Below are 15757 nucleotides of genomic sequence, written 5' to 3'. Positions count from 1 at the left end.
ATGGGCTAGGTATTGCTATACTATTGAGAATGAGCTGAACTAGATAGAAATTGAGGAAGATATGTTGATAGGAAACATGACTTGGCCTCCATAAACATTAAGGACAAATAGGTTTCTGGGACTAAGGCTTATCACACAGTCATGATGGCAATTATATAGGTGATCTTCATATCAATAAGGATTCCTACTGGAAGCCAGATAGCCTCTAGCTTTCTAAGTCACCACTTTGTCATGGCATGGTGACCCAAAGTGAACATGGCACTGGGAGGAGAACTCCTTCCCAAGCACTTCCACTTGTATCATCCCTTCCTACTTGACCTCCCAGAGAATAGGCCACTTACTCCACTGCCCAGCTCTGAATCACATGCTGTCTTACTTTCATTCTGAATGTGTTCACATGCATGTGTCTATCTTCCCAGGAACAAAGAACACTTTAAACTGTCAGCACACAACAAACCCTCAATAAACACACACTGATCTCTTGAAACATCTAGGTCTGACATTCTCACCTTGAGAAAGGAGCATGCTCTTGTATCCAAGCAGTTTAGATGGATTTAAACAACTCTTTAGCTAGGGCCCAAATGCTACATATATTTCCTTCAATGTTCTTTCAGCTTACTGCATGGAATTTAGTTTAGGCTGAGGGTATTTATACCTGTAACATCAGAAAAAGGTATAAACAGCACGACTATAGCTTTAATTCTGCTTTGTTTTGCAAAGTTGCTGGAGCTGACAACTTCACAATAAGGTGTCTGCTTCCCATAAATCAGAGTAGGCAATTTTTCTCTAATTATATTTTAATTCATGGATAATCATTCTCTACAGCAGGTGGCAAGCTGAGGGGGGCTAGAAGCCAGGGAGAAAGAAGGTATGGTGAAGTATTAAATAATTTTTATTTGAATTTGTACCAGCAAGTATTACAGGAATAGCAGAGAGAAAATGAGTCTGGTAACAGAAGCCAGGTGAACAGAATGCATTAAGTTAGTATCAGATGCATCCAGAACCATCTCCTCAGTCAAATGTAGTTCAGTCTAAAACAGATCGTTTCTCACTTAGATTCTCTGATTGTCTTTGCCTAACTCTCCATTTCATCATGAAGCTCTCCTTCCACCTTTTGCTTGAGGATCCTGAACATGAACTTGGAATTATTCTAATAACCGCACTGTCATCAGGGACTTGATCTACACCACAAAAAAGGTTTCCTCTCCCTAATGTGTCTCGTTCCAGTATCTGTAACACCCATGTACAGAGAAATTATTTAAATAAACCTTGAAAGAACCCATTGTCTTATTAAAACTGGACTCTGACAGACTTTATTTAAAGTACAGAAATGAGTAAGACAAAGATCTTGCTCTCAAAAAGCTTCCAATCTAATAGGAAAAACTCATATAAAAACAGAATTCTTACCCAACTGCCAGCTCCAGGCATCCTCCCTGCCTATTCCATCTCACGACAGTGTGGACTACCTGTCCTGGTGGTTTATACCTAAACCTGGGGATCACCCTTGATTTTATGATCTCACTTCGCTCCATTCTGATGGCCAAACCCTGATCCAAACCACATTTTCACCTGACCTAAGGAAATAGCTTTCCAAATGATCTCCCACTTGTATGCTACATTCTCTAAATGATGTACATCCCAATTATCATAGTAAATACACCTTCAGGCTACCCCTTGATTAAATCTCTCTAGTGGTCTGACAGTGCTCTTAGAAAATGGACTCCTCCCATTGGCCTACATGGCCCTTCATTAGCTGGCTCTTGATTGCCCCCCAATCTCTCCCTGTGTCTTTCTTCTTGCTTACTAAATTCCACCTATTCGACCCTCTTTCCTCTTCTCATTTCAAAGTCACTGTACTTGCCTTCCTTTCTGCCTGGAACACCCTCCATCTCCTTCTTTCTGCTTTTATAAGTATCGCCTTCACTTTACTCAGGTCTTAGATCAAATATCCACTCCTCAGGAAGCCTCCCCCAGCAACTCCACAAACACTGCCCCAAGACATTCTATTTCACTTCACTTTCACTTTCAGGATCTATTTTTCAAATACCTGTTGATTGTTTCTGTCCTCTGACTAGCATGGAACTGGTCTAGCCAGTACCACAGGTAGCTGTGCCTGTCTTAGAATCACACCTGGTTCCCTGAGACATTTGAAAAGGTCTGTTGATGGTTGAATGGACATTACAAAGAAGAATGAAATAGGGTAACAGAAATGCAACAACAGAGGATGATAAGGGCATTTGCTATTGGCTGGGAGGAGAACAGTTGGAAAAAATTTCCAGAGGAAAGATCATGGAAAGAGGCATGGTGCCTTTGAGGAGAAGTAGGTAGCAAGAAAAAAATGCATCCCAGCTCTGAAATTCACAAATGAAAAGCTCCAAAGAATCTGGGGGCATGTCTGAGCGATGAAAACCATTCCTGATGTGGCCCAGAACATGTGGAGTGGGGTACTGAAAGAGGAATACAGATGATGAAGAACCTGAATAGCAAGGAGTCAAAGCTGAATAATATATTCAGACAATGAAAAGTCATTGAAGGGACCTGAGGATGAACCTAGTGAAAAGAAAGAAAAAAAGCCAACTAGTTCAATAGCATGTCTGCAGACTTCTAGAAGCACAAGCAGTTTACTCCCTTATATCTGCCTTTGTCTTTACCATTCATCCTTTCTATCTTGTGCCATGGGTCTCGAGGAAAGTCTTTCTTTCACCTGATAAACACTCAGAACTGCCTTTTATAAATACCATGAAAAACTGCTTGAACTTAAAAACAAATAACAAAAAATGGCATCACTTTTAAGAAAACCATATATTCTCCTGCATTAGGGGGAAGAAAAAGGACTTCAATTCCATGTGTAAATAAAAAAGGAGGGGGAGCTCAAGATTAGTGAGCCTGTGTCTCAGGTGAAAAGCTGAGTATAGAATACTTTTCGGTTTTCAAAGGCATTAAATAGCCACATTACATTTCCAAATGGTTTCAAGTTAAAAGGTGCCACTGCTGCTGAGATAAGAAAGTTGGTATGCGGATTTCAGGATTAACTGGATCTTGGGCTGGGCAATCACACTTCATATCACAGAACAATTTGATTAGAAAAACAGTATTTAAGAGAGGGGAAGCACACTATTTAAGCAGAAAATGACTAAAGACCTGCATACTATATTAAACAACATAAGCAAATGAATGATTAAATCTTAGTCACTGGAACAGGCAGTAGTTGCTAAAACTATGGTAAGGAATTAAAGACCTAGGACAAAATGTGACTTCTGTACCCTCTATTCCCTCTATCTTGGTGATGCTAGGGCTTAAACCCAAGACGTTGTACATGCTGTGCAAATTCTCTACCACTGAACCATATCCCCAGTTCACAAAATGTGCTTTCTGAAGTACTGACTATTCAATTGCTGTGAGAGAATTCTTACATCTCAGGGGTCTCACTCATAGAATTTATCTCAGAAAATAATTATTGAATGAGCCCAACTTTCCTCAATACCCATGGCACAAGATAGAAAGGATTAATGATGAAGACAAAGGCAGATACAAGGGAGTAAACTGCTTGTGCTTCTAAAAGTCTGCAGACATGCAATTGAACTAGTTGGCTTTTTTCTTTCTTTTTCTTTTGAGCTGAAGCAAGGCACAGGATCAGGGCATGAGGAGAAATCTAGAACTATGATCAAAGTTCTCGCCTATGACACTGACAAAATTCCTTGTAGGTATCTGCTTCCCACAAACCACTATGGTGACCCAATCTGAAGGACCTCTGAGCATATGGCTCAGCTATGTAAGAAATGCCGAATTAGGAGGGTAAGAGGCCACGGAAGTGTCCCCCAAGCAGAGTAAGTGGTAATGTGGTACTGGGGTTAGACAGACCTGGATGTATACACCACAGCTCTAACTGAAAGTAGAAGGTGAGAAAGTGTAGTCAAATTTCCCCAAATGTCACAGGAAAACAACTGGCAAAAAAGAATGGATGCAAGATACATAACACGATACCTGGCATGTAGTAACCACTAAATAAACAACAGTTCTAGAAGATGTTGGTCTTGTCAGTTGTATATACTTACTAGTCCTAGTATTTTATGTGACAGTCTCCTCAGAAGAAAGGTACAATCAAGGAGCCTCACAAAACTAGAAAAGACCCCAAAAGTTCTTTCATCCAATTCCCTGTTTTCAGATACTTTCACTATCACTGTCATTTTCCTGATAAAGCCAGCAGGGACTTGAGCAGGTAGACTGACCACTCAAGTCATGCAGCTAGTAAGCCCATTTAAAATAGTCTTGTTTGTGTCCTCAGTGATCCCCAGTGTTTCAAAATAGGGAAGATAATTTCCTGGGCACTCTAATGGATGCCCTAGGAGTTAAGGCTGCCTCTGTTATTACAAATAATTTATAAAACATGATAAAAGTGTATAAGCCATGCTGAGTAATCAAAGTGCCAACTCTAAAATATTAGACAGTTATGAAAATGATAATGAAGCTCATAACACTTGCTAATGCTTATTGTGTTGTTAAGAAAAAAAAAATCAGAAAATATAATCCCATTTATGTTGTAATTATAACCGAGTAAAATTATGTATATATATAGCAAGGGCTGGAAAGCAACTTGGAAAATGACTACAGCTGATGTGCTGAGGAGGTGCTGTTGCAGAAGTTTTACTTTTACCTTGTGACTACAAAGGAGCTGGCAAGGTGAACACCATACCATGACAATCACAGGGAAGGAGGCACTGCTGTCCACTTACCCAGGGTTATACAGCATGACCGCGGACAGGTTCTCACAGGACTTCGAGAGGTCGGTCATGGACAAGCTGAAGGAGGACAGAAGGCCACTCTAAGAGCAGACACAGGGCAGAGTGGTTACCTTAGCAAGGAAGAGAAGGCCAGTGCTGTGGACTCACTGCTTCCAACTTGTGAGAGACAATGAGATACACATGCTCCTGTCAGCACGCACAACAAACAGTCTATCCAGGGACAGCAGATCTGGAACCTTCAGGTCCTAGTTTACCTCAAACCAAACCCTGAGTATGAAGTACACAGGGGCCTGACATTCTAGCACAGGGGCTATTCACCAGGAATTCACCAGGTGGTCTCATTTTAAGATTTCTTAAGTTAAAGTGGAGAAAAGGGGTCACGACCTCTTTGCCATCCTTCTCCCAGGCAGGCAGCAGCTCCTGTTAGTATTGACACTCACAGAGTGATGAAGACCAGGGAGGGAGAGGTGTAGGAAGATCAAAAACATAAGAGTTAGATCAAAATTGCTTCCATGGAAAGCCTCTATTTCTCTGAATCTATACCTAAAAGAATCCTTAAGGATGACCCTAGACTGGAACAGAAAAGAGGCTTCAGTAGCCAGACCCGCAGTCTGGAAAAAGCTAGGGTCTGTAGCTCTGTCCTTCACTCTCATCTCTGGTCCTGGCAACCCCAGGCAGGCCTTCTAGAAGTATGCTGAGATGATAGAACACATAACTCAGTGGTTGAGGCAAAGACCTCGGACCAGTTTCCCCATGTGCTGGCCTCAGAGCAAGTTAGAGAAAGTTCACCTCAGTCCAGTTTCTCAGCTCAGTTATCTGTAACATGGGCACAATAATAGTTACTGTGCAGATAAAGTGTTAGAACATACACAGGAATTGCACACACTTCCTGGCTTAGAAATGTTATCTGGGGCCTCTACTGTCTTCATCAATGTAAGGACCAGCCATGACATCCCTGGACAGATTTCTTTCCCTCCCATTTCTTCTCTTCTTTCTCAGGTCCTCAGCTCAGACCCCACACCCATTCAGCACTCTCTGGATGGCCATACCTCAGCAAGCCAGTCTCTCCCCACTGTCCTAAACTCCTCCCTGCTGTATTTCACACCCCAGTAAAAAATCCACTTTACTGTGGCTGATTTGGGATGAAAATGATTCCAATATTGGATTAATTTCTAAGATAGATGTGATAAGTGGAAGTCATTCTTCGCTAATACAAAATGACACGGAGTTCCTTTGGGGGAGGGGTGGAGGCTGAAGAGAAAGGACTGCAAAGAGCTGTTTCTCCTTGTCATTCTGGACCCCACTTGCTTGATCTCCTGCTCCAACACCCCATTATGAAACCAACTATCTAGAATCTATTTAGGTTACAAAACATCCTCTCAAGAGGTTCTGTATTCCAGAAAATTAAACTGTTGTAATCTAGCGGACACCCACACACCCACACCAGGTCTGAGGCTCTCTCCTAGAGACTTCACATTCTCACCTTCCTCTTCTCCCGGAGCTTGGCAGCTTCCTTTGGATGGTTAAAGCGAAACATATTGGTTCTTCCCAAGAGTATCACAGCACCTGAGAACACACAAAAACAGCGATGCACTTACAATAAGCAATGTGGTCAGCTGCAAGAAATGTAGTTTCCAGTGTACTATAAAATAATAAGGGAAAGTATTAGTCACCAAAGTCCACTTACATAAGTAAGTTTAATTTTTTGTGGTACTAGAGATTTAACCCAGGGGCACTCTACCACTGGGCTATACTACTAGTCCTCCTTTACTTTTGAGGCAGGGTGTTGCTAAATTGCTGAGGCTGGTCTCCAATTTGGTATCCTCCCAACTCAGCTTCCCAAATCTCTGAGATTATAGGTATGTGCCACCTTGCCAGGCACATAAGTTAATTTTAAACCTGGAAATACTTTTATTTTTACTCATAATAATCCAGGCAAAAGTGACAAATGTAAGCATTACAACCTATACGAGATTTTAAACTTAGTATATAGATAATTCCATTTTTGATTGTTTGAAAGCAGAACAAAAAATAGTTCTTTAAAAAGGTATAACATCAAGCAAGCATATGGTTACAAATTTAAAAAAAAAAAATGTTATTGATGATAAAAACAGAAATCTCAAAGAAAAGTGCTTTCAAAAGAAACCATGGCAAAATAGGCAGAGTCTAAGTAACTAACATCTCCCTCAAAATTTTACATGTATGATCTGTTTTCAAGGGAACACAGTTTTTCATCAAAACCCCATTAAAATTTAGATGGACACATTAAAAAGTTTCTTTTGACAACTAGAGTCCTCCTTATTCAGAAAACAACTGCACAGCAGGCAAAAGAATTTAAGGCAAATGTGCGAGGATAAAAAGTCATGGGGTGGTCGGGGGGATGGATTTCAACTTGATCAAGCAAAAACCCCTTCTAAAGCCAGCACTGTTCAATGTAGCACAGGGACCACACAGGATAGTGAGCTCCCTGTCACTGGATGTATTTAAGAGAAGCAATACTACAGAGGAGATCTACTAGCCTATTTGGTCCCATCCATGCCTGCATATCCATAACACTTCAGAACACACCCCCATATTCAATTTTAGTATTAAAAAAAACTTATTTGTGAAGATCAAACACATATAATAAAAGAAGTCACCCATGAAGGATGATGAATGTGTGGTTATGTGTCTAACACTGAAGGGACAAGTGCAGGCTAAAGTAGCTGGGAACAGACCTCTGTAATGAGGACCTTGGCTGAGTCTCACTAGATAACCAGAGGCCAAAAGGAGGGAGGTGCTCCCTTATGAGACAATAGCGGAGGCAGGCTGAGCCTTAGACTGGAAGATGGCCTGCTGTGTTGGGGACAGGGGAGAGAGCCAAGTCCACCCAAAGCACAGGAAGTATGAAATGACAGCAAGAACTGACATTGGATAGAAAGCAGAATAGACCGTGTGGACCAGAGGTGCTGGGATAGAGTTTTGACCCGAGGTCACAAACTGGTTGACAGCAATAAAATCGGTCTATGGATAAGCTTTGTGTATCTCATAGAAGATTTCAAAGTCAAAACTATTAATTGCCCAAGTTAAAAACTTGGACTTTTACATGAACTGTGAGTTTCCTTTAGTACTCCCTGGCAAATTAGAACATATAGTGAATCTTTGCTGCCACAGGGCAAAAAACTCCATGGGCTACTGATGGCTGTCTCCTGTGGACAAGGCATATGACCTCTGGTTGACCAGTCACCAGCCTCTTGCTTGGGTCGTGTCTTTATCTGGACCCTGCAGGTGATATCATAACTCCAGATATATATTCTGGAGCTTTAACTGGTATATATCTCTACCTGTTTAATGTATTATCTTGCATGTCTCAGAGAAGTTTCAAATCCAATATAGTTAAAACCCAGCTGGTTCAGACCATAACCACCTGGAGCAATTGAAGGGCTGGCTGTAGTTGTTATTTAGTGGATATGAAGTCAGTATGAAAAGGAGTTTTAGGAGATCCAGAAGGGCAGCAGTGGGGAGCATCCATTCTACAATATACTTACCCCCTCATGTAAAATCACATTTGTATATTTTTCAATCATGGAAAGAGATCATTAATATAATTAAGACAAGTGTTTCCCATGCCTTTTACAACTAAGATATACATATATATACATATATATCTTTTTACAACTCAGATATACATATCTTTAATGCTCTTAAGACACATTAGAGATTAATAAGGCAATCACATTCCAGGTGTTAATTACATCTAATTCAATTCTTTTTTTTTTTCTGTTAATCAAATGCCCAGCCATGCAAATTGAAAATTGCTAAAATATGTTAATGGAAAAATAAAATAGCATTTCAGAAGCATATTTCAAATTGCATTAAATCATTGAAAATAACCTTGCCACCCATGTTATTTGCATAAAATACACATTAAAAAACCCTTTAAGAGTTATAAAAGATAGCAAAACTATTCATGACAATTCATTATTTCCATCTAAATAATGTGTGTCCATTGTCTGGCATGTAAAAGGGGCTCCATTATGAACGGTTTCCTTCTCTTTCCTCCACTGTACATTTTTACTCAACGAACACTGAATTTTAAAATGTGCTTAATTTTTACATGATGCTGGATTCATTTAATCAGCAAATACTAAATGAATGCTTATTGTATGCTAGTCATTGTGCTAAATATTACAGATAGAGAGGTAAACAAATCAGAAATATGCCTTGCCCTTGTGGAGTTTAAGTAGAAAATAGAAGAAAGGGATAAATAATCAGATAATTGCATAAATGAATGCAAAGCAGCAGCTGAAGGAAAGAAAATATGCTCAGGAATCCAATAGCAAAAGAGGAGGGTTTTTTTCTTTTCTTTCTTTCTTTTTTTTTTTTTTTTTTTTTTTTTTAGGAAGGCTGGGGAAGGATTCCCTAAAGGAAGTGGTACTCTAAGGATGAGTTGGGGAGGGGGCATGTGTAAAGGTCCAGGGACAGTAAAAAGCCACAATTATGATGACTGATTAGAAGACAGTCATGTGGCTGTGGCCGAGGGAATAAGGGACATCATTGCACAAGATGAGTCTTGAGAGAGAAAAAGGGAGAGAATGGAGAACCTCAAAACTTTCAAAATATAGAAAGCATCTTGTGCCCTGTGTAGTTACAATAGAAAGACACTGCAATGGTATACGACAATATTCGAGTTTCAGAAAGATCATTCTTGCAACTGACTGCAGAATGACCAAAGTGCTTAAGAGTAGATATGCACAAGACAGGCTAGGAGACTATCAGGTTAAAGGGGATGCTGCCTCAGGACTGGGCAGGAGGGCTGACAATGAAGGAGACAAGTAAACAAATCTAAAAGTTATTTAAGAGACAAAACCAACAGGATTCGATCATGGGCTAGATACAGAGAGGAGAAGGGATGTGAGAAAGCTTGGACCACATTGCTAGTTGAATGGGGAGCCATCTACTGAGACCAAGAACACTGAAAAAGGACCAAAATTTGGTTGAGAAAAGAGTCATGAGTTTGTTTTGAGACATAATGAATTTGAGCTGCCTTTTAGCAAATTAAAATATGGAATATGGATTTGAGGTTCTAAAAGGGTACCTACCTACGCACCTGTCAATTATTTACCTAACACCTGTACATGTAGGTGCACATTTTTATAACCATATATACACATATACAAAGATATTAGATATTTATGTAAATACATACTATTTCTCTATATATTTCAGAATTCTTTCTAAGAAATAAAGTCACAGACGTGAGAATGTTATTCAAGGAGAAAAGGAAGACAGATAAGAAGAGGACCTAAGATTAAGCACTTGAAGAATGCTGGATTTAATGGCCAATTAGAGAATGATGAACTTGCAAAAGAAATGAGAAGAGCCATCAGATAGAGAGAAGGAAACTCTCAAGAGTCAAGGAAAGGAGTGGTTAATGATGCTGAGTGCTTCTGAGGGGTGGATTAAGATGAAAAAGACTAGGAAACACCACTGGGTGTAGCAGCCTTAGTTGGTAGTAGCAAGAAGCCAGAACAAAAGGACTGAGGAGTGAGAGGTAAGGAAGTGCAGATCTACCAAGTACACACAACTCACTCAAGAAGTACATACAGACAGAAGGATGGAGTTGGTAGTAGTCAGGATCCCATGGGATATTTTGTTTTTATTTTTTAAGGAAATTACTGAATATATTTAAAAAGCAGTAAGTGAGCTGAAGGAAGAAAGAACAAATGAATAACTAGTGGTAAACACTTTCTGCATGAGACCTAGAACATGTGTCCTGCCTGGAGATCTTGGTGTGGCCAAAGACAAGTCACTCCTTAACCTCTCCAGAACTCATCAATCTGAATAACTGCTAACGTTCCTTCCTCCCAGGTCTTAAATTCTTTTTAACTATGAACTGCTTCTTGCTCTGAGATTAATGTGATTAATTATAGCAGATGGACTTTTTGTGATTAGCTTAATTTGTAATTTTGAAAGCATATCTAAACCACTTTGAAATATATGATGGCTTCTTTGAGATTACTTCAGAATTTGTTAAATACCTAAAGACAGACAAATTCCAGATGGTCTTAAAAGAGAGTGAAGAGAAAATGACATTGTAAAAGGGAGACAAAGCCATTTGTGAAAAGGAAAGAAAGAAACGCTTCATTTACATTTCTGTGAATAAGAATCACTTAATGCTGGTTTCGCATGAGATTTTCTTATTTTAATATATCAAGCAAGCAGAAAAAAGTATGTAAATATTTCTTGAGATTTCTAAGGAGTGTAATTACTAATGTCATCATTAATTACTCTCCTCCTTAAATTTTAGATGAGATTTTCTAATTCTGCTACTGCACAAATACATACTCTTTTTTTTTTTCTCTTAAATTTTGTCACAGAATATTTTGAATGATGTATGAAACATGTCATTCTGGGTTTTAACTGATATACACCTGAAACATTTGTGATCCCTATAGGGCACTCACTGTCTGATGTAACGTGGACTTAGAGGCCACTGCAGCAAGAAAAATGGGTGGCTTTTGTAATCTGCCTCAGGGCACCTCATTCTGTATTTTAATTACTTAAGAAAACATTCCAGGCACACACAGACATCAGATGACACATTCTAAAGTATGCTCAGTGAAAGAGAAGCTTTCATTTTATATGTGACAGTTGGAGAAGCCAGACTTTTCTAGACGAACACAGACTTTTCTAAAATGTCACTGAAGGACAGGTCAGGGTAAGGGAGGACGGGTAAAGTTCTTAGTTCATTGCCTGATTCTACTAAAAAGAAACTTGTGTGTATAGCTTTCTTCCAACTTAAAATGTCTTTAAAAATATGTGTTTATATTGAAATAAATGATGATGATGGCATAATTTGGGGGTCCTGATACTCTAGTCTCTCATAACATATTCCAATACATAGAACAGATCAAGGAATATGCTCTAGGGCTTCAGACACATAACACTAACTTTGTTATTCAAGATACCTGAATTTCAGTATGTTTTTTCCCTATTTCAAAAACGTGAAGCTAGATGGGAAAGATTAATATCTGACATGGTACTTGCAATGGGTAAGAAAACTGCATGTAAATACCCAAAGATTCGAATAGGACACATGGTGTGGCACTGGCTGGTGTGGGAATGGATGACGGACATTCTGTATCAGTCTGATACTGTAGCAGGCATCACTAAGAAAGCGTGCCCTCAGATCATGAGTTAGCACCTGTGAAGAGTGTAAATGCACGACACCTTACCAAAAAGCCACATAAGCCTCACCTTGTCACCTTCAAGATTTACAATTCAAATATGGATCTACAATTTCCTGCATTGGATAAATCACTTTGATTCCTGTTTATTCTTGATAAAGTGAATATTACAGCAAACTTAGATTTTGGGACTCTGGAGGAGAAAGAAAATTGATTTTCAATCTTTGCTACTTATGTTTTCAGTCAAATAATCCATCAAGAATTACATGATGAACTGTACACAAGCTGAGTACAAAGCTTATGAAACTTTAAGATGCTCCAGTGGTATCCAAAAAGAAAATTTTAGATGTGTGCATGCATGAACAGGGGTTGAATTTTTTTTTTTTTTTTTTTTTTTTTTTTTTCCCTTCTTAAAATCTCATGATAGGGATGGGGTTGTGGCTTAGTGGTAGAGCACTTGCCTAGCATGGGTGAGGCACTGGGTTCAATTGTCAGCACTGCATATAAATTAATGAATAAAGGTCCATCAACATATAAAAAAATTTTTTTTTAAATCTCATGAGACATATCTCCTGTCCTTACCCAAAGAAAATGTGGAAAATGTATGAAATAATTAAGAGAGCAATTCAAAACGGTGATGATAACAAGGAAAAGATTACACAGACCTGATGGAAAGCATTACAATAACTGGTCACACTATTAGTGACTTTCTTTCCATTGACCTCAGTAGTCTTTATTTTTTGTTACCAACAACACTATTTATTCACTTTAGGAACAAACTCAACTGTTTATTTCCAGCCTGCCATATACTCCAAGCTTTTAACAGCCTATTGTTCCTTCTAAAGTAGGTCTTACAAGATGGCCTCTACTGCCTGTTATCCCTAAGCTCCAACATCTCCTACCTTTCCCTACTGCTTCACCTACAAGCTACTCACTGGGCTACATGAATGCTGCACTGTTCTTCACCTCTTGGCCGATGTTACTCCTTTACTAAAAGGTGAGCACTTACTGCCTTTGACCTTCCACTGAAAACTTAATTAGTCTGGGGCCTCAAGGCTCTATATACCTGCTTGTGAGTCCCCGTCCTTGGACTCCCACGCTTCTACTCCTTACATTGGCCTTTCCAGTCTCTAGACATTTCTTCACTACCCACTCTGGTTGCAGTATAACTGTCAATTTTTCACCATATGCCATTATGATAAACACATTCTTTCACTTCAGCATTTAGCTTGGGGCAAATTTCTCCCTTTCTAGAAGTCTAAAGTCACTGGGAGGAGTTTTGGTTTTGCACAAGATGGAACAAGCACATTTCCTGGTCTCTCCCACTGAATACACTGTATCCTGAACAGAATGCATGCAGCAATTATTTGAGGACCCTGGAAAGTAAATAGTAGCAAGCAGATTGAAGAATAAAAGAATGTGAAGCACCGTTGAACTGATAGTGAACTTGCTTTTTTTTTTTTTTTTTTTTTTTTTAACCCTCTAGTGTTTCCTGGCTTTATCTAGGAAAAAACTCAGAAGTGGTTATTAGTGTAAAATGAGAACTTCATGAGAAGCCCTTTTGCTTAGGTTGGAGGAGCAGGCAGAGGGTCAGTCCCTTGGTAGCGACAGTGGTAGCAGCAGAGGGCCCAGGAGGAAAAGGACTATCCCCCTCCAATCAAGGGAGCTGTGGCCCCTGACAGTGGATCAGATCCCTGTTGCTTTATTTTCTCTATCTTTGTCTTCTCAATTCTTTGGCCCTGGACATGGGCAGAAGACCAAGAAGTAAAAGAAGAGTAAATTAAAGCTCCAGATTAAGACCCAGGGAACTGGAGAGTTATTTGGGAAATGGTGAAGCGGGAAATGGTCAAGGAAAGTGATTTTAGAGTTATTCATGAACTCTGCACTCACCACCAGAAGTGCACACATAGATTTGATCCTTTACAGTACAATGAGACTTTGAGAAATGAACTGTGAGACAGACCACTGCTTAGGTTTCACCCTGGCCAGTGGGTGGTATACCCATTGCTATTGGAACTGCACTGCAAGGACTTGGAAAATTGAATCAGTGCTGCTAGTGGCCACAACCCACACAACCTGACTATAATTCCTGGCCTGGATCCAACCAGGTTAAGACCCAGAATCTTTGAACATAATTTTCATAAAAACCATTATTATTACTCAGTAAAGGAAGATTCAGGAAAATCTCAGCTAAATATGGCAAAATACAATCCCCCATGAAAGATAATGCTGAGATGATAAAGATGTTGGGATTATTTGATAAAGACTTCCAATTAGCTGTTATAAAATTGTTCCAACAAGTGCTTTAGCATTCTTGAAACAAATAGAAAGATAAAAAGTTTAATAAAAATGTAAATGATTAAAAAGAAGTCAAATATTTCAACTGAAAAATACAATAGCAACAACATATCAAATGAGCTTAAAGCAGAAAAGAAGTGACAGAGAGAAAAAGTCCATTAACTTAAAGACACATCAACTGAAATTGTCTAATTTGTAAAGCAATGAGAAAAAAAAAAAAACCAAAAAATAGAAAAATAAAACAGAGCCTCAGGGACCTGTGGGACAATGCAAAAATATCTAACTTTACTGTTACTGAAGACTCAGAATGAGAGGAAAAAGTATACAGCAAAGGGGAAAAAATGTTAATTTAAACAAGCTGAATACTTTCTAAATCTGGAGAATGAGGTACAAATTCAAGGATTTCAGAAGCTCAGCAAACTTCAAACAGGTAAATGCTAAGAAATCCATGCTTAGACATCATAAAGTCAACTCAGAGAACTGAAGCTGAAAATGTAGTTTTAAAAGGAGCAGAAAGATCATGTGGAAAAAAGAAAAGAAAATGTATGAAACAAGAGAAGAAAGGGGTAAAAGAGACAAATGGTTGTCTTATGTGCTGAAGTCTGAGACACTAAGAAACTGGTCTCAGTTCGCTTAGCTCTGGTCAATTGTTCTCACACTCAAGCAAACACCAAAATCACAGACAGACATAAAAGAACCTATCACATTGGCCTCATCCCTAAGTTTTCTAATTCAGCATGTCTAGGATGGGGCTTAGAAATTTTCATTTCTAACAAACTCTCAGGTAATGCTGATGTTGTTGATCTGGGGTCACACTTTGAGAACTGCTAGTTTTGGGTACAATCTTTAATAGCTAAGGCTTTAACATTCAAAACTGTCTGTTGAATCTAATCTCAGGTCTCTAATTTAGTGAAGATATCTGAGGGACAAGCATATATTGAGTTCACAGAGGAAGAGACGCTGATATCCAATGGCTTTTAAAACACGTACAAGGTCCCTTTTACTAATACCTTGAATACCTTGAATACCTTGGATGAACCACTGGAAGATCTATTTCCCTTTGTAGTTCCCCTAAAACACTTTTTAAATTTGTCACTGAACAACTCACAGCACCCCTCCAGCAGATGAAAATTTTATCAAAGACTCCTCAGCTCCACTCCACAGACAATCACCTGTTTCCTCTTTCAGAGTACTTGAATAGATGCAAATATATTTTGGCACTCAAGCATAACACATTCAAATGCACCTAAGTGTGAATTTCCCAGATGCAGTTTCTGTAGCACTTCTAAAAGGAGAGATGAATGTTCAATGGATCTGACAAACCAGCAAGAAAACCAAAGGAGTACACTGATATGAATGGAAAAATTAATTACATTAAACAACTATCAGCTTTAAAATAACATTATAATAAAAGAAAAAATGATTAAGAGGAAATAGTTCCTAACAACTGTAGGACAAATGCTGAAATACTTTTTTAATTCCAAAGCAGTTGATTGTACCATACATACACACACACACACACACACACACACACACACACATATATAT

General features: G+C 38.9%; 1 protein-coding gene across 4 annotated transcripts in view; it reads right to left on the bottom strand.

Annotated features, from left to right (window-relative positions):
• The window catches only part of LOC306654672 (kinesin-like protein KIF16B), a gene marked incomplete at its 3' end in the record, with an annotated part of 336888 nt that overhangs the window by 148291 nt on the left and 172840 nt on the right, over window positions 1-15757 (bottom strand). For all 4 annotated transcript variants that reach the window (XM_079128488.1, XM_079128489.1, XM_079128486.1 and 1 more), the window contains exons 16-17: window positions 6226-6308; window positions 4734-4822 (exon numbers count right to left, since the gene is read on the bottom strand). In XM_079128488.1, the coding sequence (XP_078984614.1) occupies window positions 4734-4822; window positions 6226-6308 (172 nt within the window). The remainder of the gene's footprint in view (window positions 1-4733; window positions 4823-6225; window positions 6309-15757) is intronic.

This window comes from Sciurus vulgaris (assembly GCF_902686455.1).
Source record: "Sciurus vulgaris genome assembly, chromosome: 2".
Lineage (NCBI taxonomy): Eukaryota > Metazoa > Chordata > Mammalia > Rodentia > Sciuridae > Sciurus > Sciurus vulgaris.
This window is presented reverse-complemented; position numbering and strand designations above follow the sequence as displayed.